Genomic DNA, 17,915 nt, shown 5'->3' on the forward strand with positions numbered 1-17,915 from the left:
CTCAGTGGTAAAATGTTTGCCTAGCATGTGTGAGGCCCTGGGTTTGATTCTCAGCACCACATATAAATAAATAAAATAAAGGTCCATTTACAACCAAAAGAAATATATGTCTTTTTTAAAAAAAATAACATTTCAGGAGTCTGGGATGTTGTTCAGTGGTAAAGTGCTTATCTGTCATGTGTGAGATCCTAGGTTCAAACAGCAGCACTGAAAAATAAATATATATTTATAGATTAAAATAACACATATAGTACATGTTGGCTTATTTGGGGAAGCAGATGGTCAGGCCCTTCCAGAGAAGTGCCTATGTCTTTGTACTCACTCCTAATTCTATAATGCAGCACTTTTTTTCTCCCATTGGTGGAGATCAAACCCAGGATGCCAGGCACACTTGCAGCAAACATTGAACAGACTAAATCTGGGGGTTCGTTTTCTGAATTGGGAACAAATTCTTCCTGCTGAGAATGGAGAATGAATAGCTACAACCCCCACTTCCTCAAACCTGTGTAGCCACAGACAACTAAATATCCACATGTGCATTTCCAATTTCTGGTCTCACTTCACTGTCTCTTCTTTAACAGTTCTGCTCACCTTCAGGGATTGCGAAGAGGGAACTTTTGGAGCCATAGATTTCTCCTATTTTCCTTCAAAACTGACTTTCAATTAAACCTAATTTTCTACCATTTTGACTCCAATATTTCTGGAGCTCAGAGCACACTGTAGCCAAGCCTCTTTCACTCAGGGTAGTATTGATATCATCAGGTAACATATTTAGAACAAAAATTGGTATTAAGAAGTACAAATCTTGGGCCAGGGATGTGGCTCAAGCGGTAGCGCGCTCGCCTGGCATGCGCGGGGCTCTGGGTTGGATCCTCAGCACCACATACAAATAAAATAAAGGTGTTGTGTCCACCGAAAACTAAAAAATAAATATTAAAAAATTCTCTCTCTTTCTCTCAAAAAACAAAACAAAACAAAACAAAAAACCACAAATCTCTGAAAAAGCAGCCACTCAGGTGAAAAGGGGAAGCCGGGATAGGGAAGGGGCTCCCTCCACTGACAGAAGAACAACATGGGAGAAAACCAGACTATCTTATTTCATAAGAGGCATCCCATGTATGATAAACAAGTGAAAAAGCAGTTGTTTCCCTTCAGAGAAAGCAGTTGTATCACCACCTGGTAGAACTCAGCTTAAGAGAGCAGAAACTGTGGGCTTAGAGGAGTAAGGTGTAGCCCTGTTTTCCAGAAGAGAACTCTGCTGTCTCTAGATGCCTCAGAGAGAGTGTCATCGGGTGAGATAGAAACAGGAACATTACACTTAGAAATATTTTGATCACAATTAAGAAAACTAATCCCATTCTAATAACAAAACAATACAACGATAGCAAGCCAAGATAATGTACAGTCTTTTGAGGTAAGGTCCTGGAACCTGCCATTCTTTGTCCAATGTTAGGAAAGAAATGAGCCTTATTGTAGTTTCAGATACTAGCGCCTTGGGTGTTTTATATTTTTTACCTCATTGCACTTGCTTATTCGCCTCGCCACAATAAGCTGGATCATTCCTCGTTTATTTCCTTCAGTGGACATCGACCTTCTTAGGGTTTCCATGGCATCTTGGTTTGTCTTGCCCAACAGGGATTCTCCATTTACTGCTATCAGTTGGTCATTCACCCGCAGCCTTCCATCCTGGGAAGAAAACAGGTAAAATAAGTGTGGTTAAATAGTCTGCTATAAAAGAAATTGCTTTCCCTTTAGTTAAAAAAAAAAATTAAAACTAAACTAAAAATAGTGGGGGTGGGGGCTTTAATCCTAGTGGATTATGCCCAATTGAACACTAGCATAATGAAGTCTAAGCAGCCATTGTAGCCTGGGTCTATTTCAATCATTTATACATTTGTAAATCAAGTCATTATCATAATCTGTTTACCAAAATAGCATACTAATTCAAAAGACACAAAGTGATTACTTTCTTGCTTCCAGAAACACCCATAGAGATTATTTACAACCCAAGACATGTAAAAGCTCCAGGCGATTAGACAATTGCAGAGAAGTGCCCCCTTACCAAACAGCCAGGAAATTTTCTCTGCGCTGAGAAATAGAACAAGTGACCCACAAGCAGGAGAGGGAAGGGGAAAAGATTAACCTTTACTATATGCCAGGACCTATGGTAAGTCTTTGCATAGATTATCATCACTTAAGCAGCATGATTATGGGTTGTAGGTTCTGTGAGATTAAAAATGCAGAGTTGATATAGCATTAAGATTTCTCTTAGTTATTTGATCAGGAATGGGTTATTGTTAAAAAAAATTAAAAAATCATTCAAAAACACCTGTTAACTGAATATACTTCCCACACAGGATAGGAATGAAACATGTTTGTTAGTGAGCATATACTTGATAAAGTTAACATGTGCTTACTTTAGATGCTGCTCCACCATTAATAATGGACTTGACGAAGATTCCCAAATCTGCATGGTTCTCTTTGGACCGGTTACCTTTGACACTGACACCAAGACCAGCAGATCCTGAATCATTAAGTGGAACTTCAAATGTAAGAAATTCCCTGGTGCCATCAGGTGTGAGAACAATATCTTCATCTTCTGCTTTCTAATAGGAGACAAAATTGCATAGCATTATATTCAAGTGTCTCTTTCTCACCATTATTGTTTTAAAGATTGCTAATGAGCAGTTCTTTAACTGCAGACCCAATATTTCCACTAAAGCTCCATGACAAGATTCATGATAGCAGTGTATCTGCACCCCCTCCAGATGATTCCTGAAACCAGCTGCTAATATTTTCAGAAACACTTATTACAATATTAAAACAAACCTAAAGCAGATTCTGAGAAAAGGAAGTCGGGGGGCTGTGGAAAGACTGGAGGCATGGAGTTTCCTAGTGTTTTAAATTTATTTTATTAGCCTGTTTATATACTCTAAACCTCAAGAGAAAAACAGCAACAACAGAAGTAAAAATAAATAAATATAGTTCATTTGCCCCTTTTCTCTTTTTTGTGGGGGGAGGGGGACCAGTATCAGGGATTGAATTCGGGTGCACTCAACCATAGAGCCACATCCCTCTTTTCCTATTTTATTTAGAGACAGGGTCTCACTGAGTTGCTTGGCACCTGGCTTTTGCTGAAGCTGGCTTTGAACTCATGATCCTCCTGCCTCAGCCTTCAGAGCTGCTGGGATTACAAGCATGCGATACTGTGCCCAGCCACTTTTATCTTCATAATAGTAATTTGCAGTGTTATTAATAGCTCCATGTCCACAATGGTGTATCTTTTTTATTCACAACTATAATTAATCCTGATGACACAAAGTCAGCAGAAAAAAGAATTCAGGTTTAGAGACACTACAGAGTTTTAACCTTTGACACTCATGAGACAAAGTTTGCACCATGGGAAAAAGTTTGCACAATACTATATTATGAATACAGATGATGAATATTATCAGGAAACATTGTTTAATCGATTATTGTTTAATTAGTAATATATCAAGTATGAATTTCATAATCATAGTCACCAAGTACAAAAGACTTGAGCCAAGTTCTTTCTTCATATAACTCTTCCTCCTCTATTCCCAATTTTGAAACATTTCTTTAGTATCCAATTAGTCAATCAAACCAGATTTGCCAAATTATAATAGAAAAACAGTATGCCTATAATGGTACGTAGTATCATTTAGAAAGACTGATCTTTTAAACAGTTTTCAACTATACAATAAAAGTTGTTAGAATGGAAAATGAATTGATATCACTCTTCTTTACATCTTACCAGATTTTTTAAATTTTCTAAGAATTAGGATCAATCTAATAATGACAAAATTATTTTTAATGGGAATTTGGAGATTTCACATGTATCTTCAGATTTGTTGATTAAATAATTTTTGGATGTACGGTACTTATCTGTAAGGATGTTTATATTATAATAAGCAATATGCTATTTTTAAATCTTCAAATCCTTAATAACTTCATTTGAAAAGTAATGTTTCTAATTTATTAATGTTTGATGTTAATATTTTATAGTAGGCCTTTTTCTTTTCTTTTCTGGTACTGGGGAATCAAACCTCACACAACAGACAAGTGATCTATCACTGAGCCACATTCCCAGACCCCAGTAGTACAATCCTTGTGCCATCTCAAAGGATTGCCTGACAGTAAGGGGAAGAGAGTTTTCAATAAAATAAGCACTATTGTTTTGAAAACATGAGTACTATGTAATTAAGAATGAAGAACAAGTTGAAAAGATACAGGACAATAGCAATACTACCTATGCAGAAGAACCACATTTCAGCATCAAAATCCAAAGCAAGCATAACCTGCTCATTAGAAAAGCTTTTGTATCTTTAAAATATTCCCTGAGAACAACTGTAACTCAAATAAAATCAATGTATTAGAAACAAAGATCAAATACTCACATGAAAATATCAATAACCTATCAAACGTTTATTATACAGAAGTAGCTTTATATACATGTTTTGCTCTATAATCACAAAGGCACAATTTACTTTTTATTTCTAACCATACAGTTCAAAACCATGAAACAGTACTAAATAATGAATTTGTGTGAATGAATAGCGATACTTCAACTTAAAATCTACTATAAAAACATACCAAATGGGACTGGTGGTGAAGCTCAGTGGTAGACAGCTTGACAAAGGAAGGAAGGTAGGAAGGGAGGGAGGGAGAAGGAGGAAGGAAACAAGTCATGTGCAAGCATGGGTTCCATCCCCCGACACACACGCAAAATACATAAGTACATAAAAATGTTTAAGAGTAAAATATACCACAAAGGTAAATTTTGTATTTGAAACACAAAATAGCATTAATAGCTTCAAACACAACACTGTCCCCTTCTACTTGAAATTCAGAAGTAACTGGAACATAAATTTACTTTGTAAATCAGTATTTTTGTTTCTGGAAAAAACCTGAAATTGAAAAGACAGAGAGTCCTTAGATGAACACACTCAAGGCTCATCATTTATGTTTACTTGCCTCAAATCTAAAAGGTTTTTAATTATCACTTACATATGTGGATCTTTTGTTCTTTTTTTCCCACATTTACTGATTTTGACATTTCCTTAACATTTTACAGAGGCTAAAAATTCTTATTTTCTTGTACTTTAAAAATAAAGACAAAGAGCTGACTAAATATATGAAGGAAAATTTTAATCAAGTTGGAATTATTTCCCAACTGCCTTACTCTGAACCCTTTTAAAAGATGACCACATAATGCATGGAGTAGTTTCATTTATTATGAAAACTGCAATATGAGAATAATCTTCTTTTTCAGCCCTCTTTATCAAGTCTTAAGTCATTATTATCATTAAAAATGTTAAAGTGAGACACTGTATGTTTCATTTGATATTTCATTATTAATCCATTTGGCTACCGACATAAGACTGAAATTAATGCCAGCTTTTAGAACTTAATTCTCTGGCAGCAAAACACTAAAAATCTGCTCTGCAAAAGCCATCTGAAATGCTACGCTACTGAGAACTTTCACAATGTCATACTACTATAGGAATCTCTACCTTCCAAAATAAAGTAGAACCTAATTTTCTATCACTTTGTTATTTCCATCCACATTACGTACTTTACCAACAGTTTCTTAAGCCAAGTTCTTTCTACAGACATGCAATATATGTTTTTTCCCTAATTTGCCCTTCAGTTTTTGTGTGTGGTCATATAAGTCAAGCACATGTGTCATGGGTATCTCTCATGTACATACATGTAAGTATATCTTGAAAATTTGTGGGTTTTTTTGTTTGTTTTAGTTCTGTCAGTTCTTCTTTTGCCCACTTATTCACTGACATTTTTGCCTTTTAATTACCAGCAAACAAAGGGCATTTTTGCTAAGCATGTAAGAAACAGGGACGGTCCTGGGTGGACATTATGAATGCTATTTACTTTCCCACTATAGTCAGAAAAGAAGAAAATGTACATTCATACCCACAGTGAGACTGAAAAATAATCACAACTGGCCTCCACCATGGCCCAGTGTTCCTTCTTTCACCAACAACAGACCTAATATCAATGGGGACATAGCTGCCCAGAAGTGGCTCAGAGTGTATACTCAACCCACAGCACAAGCCCATCTAAAGAAAATGAAATGATAGTTGATTATGTAAAGAGACAGAAAAATAATCACATGAAATAATAACAATCACAAAAATAATCAATCACATGATCTTGCTTGATATACAAGGATTTTGATTACCATGATAGGAGGCAAAGAAATATGTTCCAAATACCATAAGACCATAAAATTACAGAAGTGACCACAGAATTTGATTTGAGGCTCTGCAAAGAAATAAATGACTCAGCAAATAATTTCTCTCTCTTCTATAACTCCTTGATTTCTCTCTCAACATTAGCCCTTCTCCATTGTGGAAGTTTATATGTAAAATATGGTATCCAACAATGTAGAAAGTGTGCTGAAGTGGGCACGTAACGTGATGTGCTGGTGAATGTGTAAAAGGTACACTGTGGAAGCCAATTTGATAATAAAAGCCTCTCTAGTTTATATGTTACCTAACCCCCAAAAAGGTTACTATTAATAATATAGCCTAAAAAACTGATCATCTACAAAGATTTATCAATGAGGATGATGAAATTATCATAGCTAAAAACTAAATAGACAACTTACATATATGGCACTAAGCAAATTCAGATATAACTACACAGCAGAATATCAATCAGCCATTAAACTATCTTACAAAAATATTTAGGGAAATTAAATGATATTTATGGCTAAGAATTTTTTTTTACACTTTGAGTATTCATAATATCCAAGACATCACTATACTGATGGGGAAAATATATTCAGTTATTAATCTCAAATGTTTACCCAATAAAGTATTTATCTAAAGAAATATCAGATAAACACAAGCTGAGAGGCTTTCTTAAGGTAATTTTCTCTTTAAAATTTAAATTTTACTTAAAGTAATTTGCTCTTAAAAATAAAACACAAAGACAAACTGAACAAATTTTTTGTATTAGAGACTTAAGTGACATGAAAACTAAATGCATATATAATATAGTTATATAAAAAAAGTCCTTTGGGGCTAGGGCTGGGGCTCAGTGGTAGTGCATTTGCCTGGCATGTGTGAGGCACTGGGTTTGTTTCTCAACATCTCATATAAATAAATAAAGGTTCTATCAACAACTTAAAAAAAGTATATATATATTTTTGAAAAGTCCTTTTTCTTAGGACATACACTACACATAATCATTATGATTTCCTTAAAATCATGAAAATATCATTCTACTTTATTTTTTTATTAGTTGCACATGACAATACAATGATCTTGACATATCACACATTTGAATCAAATGGGGTATAATTTCTCATTTTTCTGAGTGTACAGGTTGCAGAATCACATTGGTTATACAGACACGTATGTACATACAGTGTACATACTAGTGTCTATTTTATTCTGCTGTCCTTCCTATCCCCTCTTCTCCTCCCCTTCCCTCCCATCACTTCTCTCTACCCAATCTAATATGACACATTTCTTTTTTTCCCCCTCACATCATCATACTGTATTTTGTATAAGATGAGGGTCTCTACTTTAATTTTGAAATAAGATTGTTTTAAAATAAGGATGCATCAAGATTTTAAGGACTTGAGATAGCACACATTTTATAAGCAACAACACTGTTGCACAAAACCAAATCATTAAGGTCAACATGATTTGTGTATGTTAGTTTCTTCAACAGAATTAAGGGGCTAGGGTTCTGGCTCAGTGGTAGAACGCTCAAGCACATGTAGGTACTGGGTTCAATCCTCAGCACCACATAAAAATGAATAAACAAAATTAAGGTATTGTGGCCATCTACAACTAAAAAAAAAAGTAAAAAAAAATAAAATTAGAGTTTTGAATATTTCCATATACATTAACTATTATTAAAACTAATTCATATTATAAGCCTAAAAAATTGTTTAGTTTATAAACCTGAAGAGTTTTGGATGAAGAGGAATTGACTAACAAATTGATTCCCTAATGAGCATTCCTTTTGCCTGGCTCAACTGTTAACTTATGGTAGGATAAAACATGGTGGCCTATACTTGATCTACTGTAACTATTGTTAAATGAACCTATTAATGACCATGCTTACTGACTCCAAGCTCATTAGATTTCAAAATTGAGGCTATAAACTTTCTGATGTTACCCTATGAAGGTGTCCTCTGATCTTCAAAGAAGGTCCCAAGGAATCCCTAATATATTCCTGAGGTTTTTGTAGAAAAAGCCCAATAACTCATTTTAGAATGCATTTTGAATTCTTGAAATTCAAGTGTGTCACACCTTATTTTTATGGTCTAGTATCGTCTCTAAACTGTATTATGTTTTAAAGTTCTACTTTTACCCAACATCACTCAATCTACTTAGCATACAACTGTAAGATTTTAGGGTCATCATTAAGAGTTCATGGGGTCACACATTTTATAAACAGCAACACTGATGCACAAAACCAAATCATTGAAGTCAATATAATTTGTGTATGTTAGTTTCTTCAAAGGGGTCAAAGGAAGTATGTATTAATCTATTTGAAGCATGGGAAAGAATCTGACATTTTGGTAAGTTAAGGCCTCATAGCCAATAAATTCACATTATTGCGATGGTTAATCTTAGGTGACAATGTAAATGGTGTTTTGGATGAGAGTAACATTTAAAGCAATGAAATCTGAGTAGACTGCCCTCCATAATGGGATGGGGCATCATCGAGTCAGCTGAAGGCCTGAAAGGAACAGAAACACCAGCTTCCCTGAGCAAGAATTCTTCAGCAGACTGTCTTTATTCTTCGTCTTACCATTGGCTCCCTTGCCTGCCTTAAGAGTGGAATTATATCATCTACTCTCAAGTTTTTAGCCACTCAGCCCACTCTGCAAATGTGAACTTGCCAGCCTCCATAATGGCATGAGCCAATTTCATATAATCCATCCATCCCTCCCTCCCTCCCTCCCTCCCTCTCTCTCTCTCTCTCTCTCTCTCTCTCTCTCTCTCCCCTCCTGACCCTAAAACTCCCAAATAATATCAAGTCCAACCCAGATATATATATGAATTCCATACCAAGTGAAAAATATATTCCCTACCAAGTGAATATATTTCATAGACTTTCAAAAGCAAAGGAACTCATCCAAGACATGGAGCATGAGGCTTTGGGCCTTTGCTAAAGAATTCAGCTTTCTATCCAATTTGAACGGGTAACCTTAACAAGATTCTTATCTCCTACCCTCAGTAACTTGTCCATTGCTAGGAAGATATTCAGGAAATTTTTATCTTGGAAATGCAAAGGTCTACCAGACATTGACCCTGTTCATCAAATCTTAATAATGTTTTACTTCTCAAAATAAATCAGTTGCAGGTAACTAACATAACTGATAAATTCACTGAACTTTTACTTGGCATAAATGCTGGAGCTAGGTATTATAGGGCATCTATTCTTGAGGTGCTTGAAATCACAAGGAAGTATAAAGGTTAAAGCAAGACAAAATCATTCTACAAATAAAAATAATAGAAACAAATATGATAAAGAATCAAAAAGGCAGAGAACTCTACATCTGGTCTGGAAAAGCCATATGAAACAATAGGACTTTCAAGTTCCCATGGTCCATATGGACAGGCAAAGGAGAGAGGAGCACAAGTAAGGAGAGGGTATCTGCAAGGTCAGTCAACAAAGTGGGAAAGGACAAAAGTGACTGTGGATCAGTGAACAGAAATCACCAATATGGAGCCCATGTCTCAATAGAGTCTACATATAATCCATTCCTAATATAAAAAAATTAAAAAAGATCTCTTCTCACCATAATGACTAATAAGATGTCATATAAACATGGAATTTTTATTTTAACAAAATTCAATTGCATTTGTTGACATAACATGTGAAACTTATTACCTTAGATATAAGTATTTACTTATTTTTTTTAATTCCACATACCAAATTGTTTCACAATAACCAATACTGAGGAGAAGTAAATTTTGCCTTGCAGATTCTAGAGTAGGACAACATGAGTTTATTCCTGCTCCAAGATTTAGAGCATCCTAAATTTAATTCTTTTTTCTCCTGTTTTACAGAGGATAATAATACTAAGTCACAGACATAATAAAGATAAAATAACATAATGTACATAAAGAGCTTAGCACAAAAGGGAAAATCACAGCAGATAAATGAATGTCAGTCATTAAGGGCACTGTAATGTTACAAGCAATGTTCAAAACATGCAAGGGGTAACTAACTTCTTTTCTATGAGCCTGAATAAATCATATGTTACTCTAGACAGCAATAATATACTTCTTTCAAGAGAAAGACAGAGAGAAAAAAAAGATAACAAATCCACCACAGGAAATTTTCCTGTGGTTTAAAGAGGATAAACCATGTTTTCTTCCAAAATCAACCCCAAGGAATGAGAATTGGGAATTAAGACACAGATTTATTGTAAAATCATTGATATATTTGCCCCTCTCGCTAGGTTGGAGGGGTATAATTTAGGATTTCACTAACCTAGCCTCCAAAATAAAAGAAAACCAATAAAAAGAGTAAAGTCTTCACATGGAGTTTTTCTTGAGTTCCACTATGTGTCAAGCATTGGCAATATTTTAAGTTCATAAAAAAGACTTTTGCCAGAAAAAGGTACAAAGAAAGGCAAAGATTCAGCCTCCACCAACATTAAATATTTTATAATTCAAAATGTTTTTGTATAGCCAGAGTTTAAAGAGAGACACAAATATAAAAGGACATATAAATTAAGAAGCAAAACTCTTTGTTGTAATTTAAAACTATGCTTTTGATTTAGTTTGGAAAACTTCTATTAGGAAAAAAGAGGTTTCCATTTACAATCAGAAGCCAGATACACACACATGTGCACCCTACTTATTTCTTTATCACAACTCTCTGTTACTCCAACATGCTATTAAGAACACAAAGGCTGGTGGATTGAACTGGCCCTTGAATCTTTTTTTCTTTTTTGGTACCAGAGATTGAACCCGTAAGCACCTTACCATTGAACTACATTCCCAGCCCTTTTCATTTTGTTATTTTCAGGCAGGGTCTAAATTTCTGAGCGTCTCCCTAAATTACTAAGGCTGGCCTTAAACTTGTGATCCGCCTGCCTCAGACTCCTGATTCATTGGGATTACAGGATTCTTTGCAACCATACCTGGTGGTCCTCATATTTTAAGGAAGGATCACAGGGAGGATCTTTGTAAGATTCCAAATATTCAGATACTCAGAAAAAACTGAGTCTGCCAAATTTTCAATATCATATGGCAAATCATCAGTTTCTTCAACAGGACTGACTACATGTTTTACACCATTATTTCCTATCTTAGAATATTAGAGATGTTAAAATATGCTGATTATGTGGGAAGTCATTCTATTTCCCAAAAAGTTCTATGCTGCTAAGATAGAACCACAAAGGAATGGCACTTCACACAAGGATCACAATGGAAATACTTACGTCTTTAGCTTGCAACTGTTTTAGGATATAGTTATTGATATACCGAAAAAAAAGTGCACATATCTATCTATATACATAGATAGATAGATAGATCATTTTCTCTTGACACACGTGTAATCACATCCTGATAAACTCATTCTAATTTAAAATATCATCAGTCAAAAAATGCAATGAATACACCTAATCTACTACACATCATAACTTATTCTAGCCTACTTTAAATGTGTTCAAATATTTACAATACCCTATATTTGGGCAAAATCATCTTTAACACAAGACCTATTACATAAAATGTCTGAATACTCCTGTATCTTATTGAATAATATGCTGAAAGTGAAAAAATGAATCGTTGGCACAGGTATGTTTTTTGCACAATTGTTAAATTGAAAAATACTAAGAACTCTCATAGGTGGTGTGTGTGTGTGTGTGTGTGTGTGTGTGTGTGTGTGTAATTTGTCAATTCATCATCCTTAGACAGGCATTCATTACACAAAGAAATTTTCATATACTTTCTTTCAAAAAAATGTCTAATACTTTTTTAGGTTAAAATTTATATGGAACTGGGATTTACTTTCATGTACACCAAGAGGAAGAAATCTAACTTTTCAAAGTGAAAGGCAAGCTGGAGGTGTAGCTAAGTGGTAGAACACATGCTTAGCAGATACAAGGCTCTGGGTTCAATTTCCAGCACCAAAAAAGAAAATATTTAATTTTACAAAGTGACTGGCCAACTGTTATAAACACTATGTAACACATATTTTACCACTAAAAGATGAAATGCCATCTTTAAGATACATGCACATACATATACATACCATGTTTGTTTTCATAATTGCCAATCTGTTTGAAATGATCTACTTGTATATTCCTATAGTGATACAAAGCTGATTTAAATCCTTGGCTTTATATTATACTCTGCCACAATTTCTGTCTTTTCAAATAATATAAATTATTCTCATACTCCATTTTACTCTTTATAAGCAATCTGTTCAATTTCCTCTCATCCCTAGCCTACATTCCCAATAGGCAATTACCACTATGGTTGTTTTTTTTTTTTAATTTTTTACTATTTATCTTTTAGTTTTTGGCGGACACAACATCTTTGTTGGTATGTGGTGCTGAGGATCAAACCCGGGCCGCATGCATGCCAGGCAAGCACGCTACCGCTTGAGCCATATCCCCAGCCCACCACTATGGTTTTGACCTATTTGTTTCACAAACAAAAATGTAAGTCTATTACTTTTACAACCCAAATTTATCAATGTGTAATATTCTCAACGTGCTTTAGTGATTTAACTCTGAAGGTTGATTGTCATCCATTTTTAGAATAATTAAATATTCAAAAATAACATTCCATTTGTTTATTAATTCAAAGTTCCCTGCTTATAAATTTATACAAAATGTCAAACCTATTAATTACATTACTCAAATTCTTTAAAGTCTCACTTTTTTGCCTTATTTAACATGACAACTTTTGGAAAGATACGTTACCCTCTATTGATATGGTTTTGTTCAATTTTATATATATAAAACAGTTTGACAATGATATACGGTTATGCTATGTTGTTTGATATACAAAAGATCCTGATTGTTAGAATTTCTACACAATAATATTATATCTCAATATAATACTTCCTCTCTATTTGCCCCATGTACGTTATGGCAGAGACTTGACAGGACAATCCCAGCATTTCTGTGCTAGTGCTTCCTGCCAGCCTGAATCAGAATCCATCTTCTAAACATGACACAACTACATTTTCATTTTAATCTGAGTTGCCAGTACTTGAATTTTATTAAGAGAAATTTCCCGCTTTATAGTTATTATGACAACTGTGTTTAGCCCAATTGCTGACATATCATTTCAAATTTTGCTCCTTAAAATACATTTTTATTTTATTCACTTAGTTTTGCTTTACTCTAGCTTATTTTTTTCAAGTTTTTTACCTTTTTTTCCCATTTGATAGCAACAGAGTATTTCACAACTAGTGAAATACATTGCATATCTATCCAACTACTAACCTCACCCTCACCAAGTCGTAATGAGTAATAGGAAAGTAATCTCTCTTTTTTATTCCTATCTGACAAAAATAATCTAAAGTATCCTCTATATAGGGTAGTAACCATGAATCATTTAAAAATAAGACCACTTTGGGAAAAAGGCAGGACAAGTTACTTCATGTTTAATTAGTAAGAAGTTAGTTCCATTTATCTTTCCAACATCTCTGCATCCTGCAAAAGACAAAGCTCTTACCGTTTCTTTTGGAATCTGCATCTGGCTTGGCTCTGCATTCTAGAAGAATCGAAGAAAAATATAAATACAGACTGACCAAAGCCATCTTCAATACACAGGGACACAAAGCTTTATTTTAATGGAAATTTTGCTGGTTCTTAAAATCTACCAACTAGATGAAGGGTGATTATATTATGGTTGATGGATTTCTCTGTCTCCCAAACTTTCATTGATGTGTGTGGTGTTTGGGTGGGGGTTTTCAGAAACTTTTCTAAATATAACTTTTACTTGGTCATTCATAGAACATCATAAATGTATTACTTGCAGGAAAACAAATCTCACCAAAGTTCTTTCCTAATCTTGGCACCGTTTCTAATTTTGGTTTTTAATTTTTTTCAACTAAATCTAGGTTTTAAGGTATTGGATCATTTCATAACTAGATAGATAAATCAGTCTGAACCACAGTCTGAACCACAACTTCATACTTTAAAATATTACACAGGGAATAAACACACTATTCTTTTCATCTAATATAGAGTACTTACAAGGTTGGTTCTTGGGGTAATATTTTCATTTATTTATTTTTTAAGGGCACAAACTAATAAAAGTATTCAGACTAAGACCCGCAGAAGTGAAACACAGAAATCCTCAACAGAGGAAAAGTTTTGCACTAATTGGATTCAAAGATCAGCATTAAATGCACCCACCCACCCTTTAACTTAAGTTTTCAGAATTTTATTCTTTTAAATCGTGAAAGGCAGCTGCAACATACATAATGGACTGACTGACGGCCTACTGGCTCGTTCCTTAATGAAAAGCTCACAAGCAATAAATTAAATAACCAAGGGGGGAAAAAAAACAACAAGAGGCAGCAGACGGGAAAAACAGAAGCCTGAAAGATCAAAATTGGACCAGAAGAACCTAAATAACCTTGGGCTGTCTATACGTTGGCACTCACTCTGAGAAGGCTGCTGAAGAGCAGTGTGGAAGCTTTGGCAATCTAATGATGCTAACTATCATGGCTTGGATACACCCAGGAAGAATTAAAGCTTCATCAAATCACATGGAAAGCTTAGTTGTTGTTTTGGTAAGTGCTCATTTACAATTTAATAGAGACATCTCCAGATTTAGGATCAGGTGGCATTTTAAGCACAAAATTGGATAACAGTGGGGGGAAAATGGAAAACTGAATTTAAATTGAGGAATAATGCATTAAACATTTTTAAATATAAAGAAGCTTTCATAATTTATTCAAAATCAACCTAAAACACAAGTGTTCACTTTTCAACCCCTATCACCATATGAAATTTCCACAAAAATCACAGAGTGTTAGGATCAAGGAATGCTAAATTAATGACTGAAAAGAAACTCTATTTTAAATAACTATTTATATGAATATATGTAATTCATATGGAAAACAAAAATATTTATTGATAAGCAAAGAAAAATTTTGTCAACAATGATGTAACCATACATGAGTTATTATCTAAGAGAATTAGGTTTATATGATCAATTTGGGAACTGTACCTTAAAACCTTGCCAAATTTATACATAGTAATTTACCTTTAGATGAAGTAACAAGCTAGCTGAAAAAGATGTTAAATATTCTTACCAGGTACAAACTGTTTTGAAACATTTAAAATACCACTTATGTTTGAAATAAAGCAATTTTCTCACCACATAAAAAGAAAAGGCAATTTCTCCAATTATGTCATTTTATATATAACTGAAACATTGTACTTTTTGAAGAAGAAACATTCAGAACAATGTATATTTAATATATGTATTTCATTCATACCAATGCCATGTAAATGTTTCTAATAGTTGAACTTCTTGATGTAAGCAGTGAAAAGTAAAGTAGATTTCTTCCAAACAAATGACTTTTTATTTCATTTATGTCATTCCAAACAATGTGATCTTTTTGGTCAATAACAGCCCTGGAACTTATTGACAGCTAAGTCTTCTTATTTTCAGTAATTTTTTTCAAGAAACTCCTTTTCATATGTGACCATCTACATTTGGCTAAGCTACTAAGAAAATATGAAATTTTGTCATGTGCCGGGGAGAAGATGGCAAGCTTTTGATGACAGCCTTTGGAGTGACAGTTATGAGATCACTGATGTCTTTATTCAACTGGTTCATCTGAAAGTGAATAATGATAAATATTTGATGTCCTAGAAAATACCCCTACAATCTGTTTTTAAATATTCTATTGTTCACTATTGTGGATATCCATTTCCAAGTCAGAGTAGGGAAGGCAACAAAATGCTTATATTAAGTTAGGATAGAAAGAAATATAAAATAAAGAAATTCCTTAGAAACTGTCTCCATAAACATTCACCATCAGGTAGCTAACTGAGATCCCTGGCTCATGTACATCAGAAATCTTTCATGTGTTCTAAATTTACACACCAGTTCCCTTGGGTGAAAGGCGTCTTCCTGGCGAAAGACCAGAAGGCTCACAGTCCCTTCCATCTTGGTGCTTCTTAACAGGGAAACAACTTCCTCTTGGGATTTGCCTGCTAAATCTACTCCATTTACCTAAAAACAAATAAAAAATCTTCAGTTGCAATTCTGTACAGATTGTTAACAGAAGACACATGTTCTAGAATTGACCATATTTGGTATAAAATATAACTCATTTCATGCTAAATTCTGCGATGACCTGGTTACCACTAAGCTTCTATGATTGAAAAAAAAAAAAAAAACCTAGGCCAGATATCTAGAAGAATGCTAGGAATAAATCTTTTAGTGCACATCAATAAAACAAAAGCTACAAGCACTAGGAATTCACAAGTAACAAGTAATAAACGAAAACATCTAAAATGCCAAGTCAATACAAATCTTGACTTTGAACTGATTTTTTTTAAAGAATAGAAGTGGTTGTTTTTTTTTTAATTTTTACTTATTTATTTTTCGGTGGACACATATTTTTGTTTGTATGTGGTGCTGAGGATCGAACCCGGGTCGCTCACATGCCAGGCGAGCACGATACCGCTTGAGCCACATCCTCAGCCCCTGAAATGATATTTCAATGATCTTGTGTATCACTGGTTTTCTTGTATTAAAATAAAACAGTATTACTCTGATAAGAAGTAGAAAAAATAAAAAATAGAAAATAATTTGGCATAAATATTTTAAGTTTCAGAAAGTAACAATGAAGAAAAAACATTATGCTTAAAATGTAAAACATCAAACATTACAGAAGAATCACTACAAGATAATGATAATTTTGAAATGGAAGTAATATTTCATCTCAATTGTTTCCCATGTTATAAGAAAATTCAAGTAGGAAAAAGTGAATTGGAATAACCCATTCTCCTAGAATCTCATTGATTTATCTCACAAGAAGTATAACATCAGTATTAGAAAGCACTTTATACTCGACAAAATAAGAACATAAGTTTCTTTTAAAATACTTTCATATTATTTATTTTGACCCAAAATAATATTATTTATGGCAAATAAATATATTACTTAAATTTTAATATCAAATTTTTCCTGTTGTTAAAATATGTTTTGAAACTTGGCCCTTCCTACTAAAACCATTGTCTACAGCTCAATAGGACTAATTTTAAGGAATTGCTGGAAACAGATGATAATAGTTTCCAAGAAAACTGAAAAAAAAAATCTAGATAAAAGAGAAAAAAATGAATCCATTAATAGTTTTTCTTTGAAGGATTCCAAATATTCAGATACTCAGAAAAAACTGAGTCTGCCAAATTTTCACCATTATATGAATGCAACTATTAGATATCAGATTTCATACCAGTCGGGTGTGAAACATGCAAATATGAAGTTTCAGATTTAAGGCAAAGCTGACAGCTATAGAAAATCAAGTCTTGGGCTGGGGATGTGGCTCAAGCGGTAGCGCGCTCGCCTGGCATGCGTGCGGCCCGGGTTCGATCCTCAGCACCACATACCAACAAAGATGTTGTGTCCGCCGAGAACTAAAAATTAAAAATATTAAAAATTCTCTCTCTCTCTCTCTCCTCTCACTCTCTCTTAAAAAAAAAAAAAAAAAAAAAAAAAGAAAAGAAAATCAAGTCTAACTCAGAATATATACAGCTTCCAGGCTATTCCAATTGCTCAAAAAGATAAGCAAAAGCTTTTGTAATGTTGTAAAGGTGAAGAAATTGTGAAAAAGAGAGACTTAAAAATAAAGTGATTATCAAGAAAGATAAGGAGCAAGATTGCAAGAGGGAAGAGGAGGAAGAAGGAAAA

General features: G+C 34.0%; 1 protein-coding gene across 18 annotated transcripts in view; it reads right to left on the reverse strand.

Annotated features, from left to right (window-relative positions):
* The window catches only part of PARD3 (par-3 family cell polarity regulator), a 692,586-nt gene that overhangs the window by 263,545 nt on the left and 411,126 nt on the right, over window positions 1-17,915 (reverse strand). For all 18 annotated transcript variants that reach the window (XM_081300388.1, XM_081300389.1, XM_081300386.1 and 15 more), the window contains 4 exons: window positions 16,104-16,232; window positions 13,713-13,751; window positions 2,418-2,606; window positions 1,516-1,686 (listed from right to left, as the gene is read on the reverse strand). In XM_081300388.1, the coding sequence (XP_081156514.1) occupies window positions 1,516-1,686; window positions 2,418-2,606; window positions 13,713-13,751; window positions 16,104-16,232 (528 nt within the window). The remainder of the gene's footprint in view (window positions 1-1,515; window positions 1,687-2,417; window positions 2,607-13,712; window positions 13,752-16,103; window positions 16,233-17,915) is intronic.

The sequence above is a fragment of the Spermophilus citellus genome, assembly GCF_964194105.1.
Source record: "Spermophilus citellus genome assembly, chromosome: 6".
NCBI lineage: Eukaryota > Metazoa > Chordata > Mammalia > Rodentia > Sciuridae > Spermophilus > Spermophilus citellus.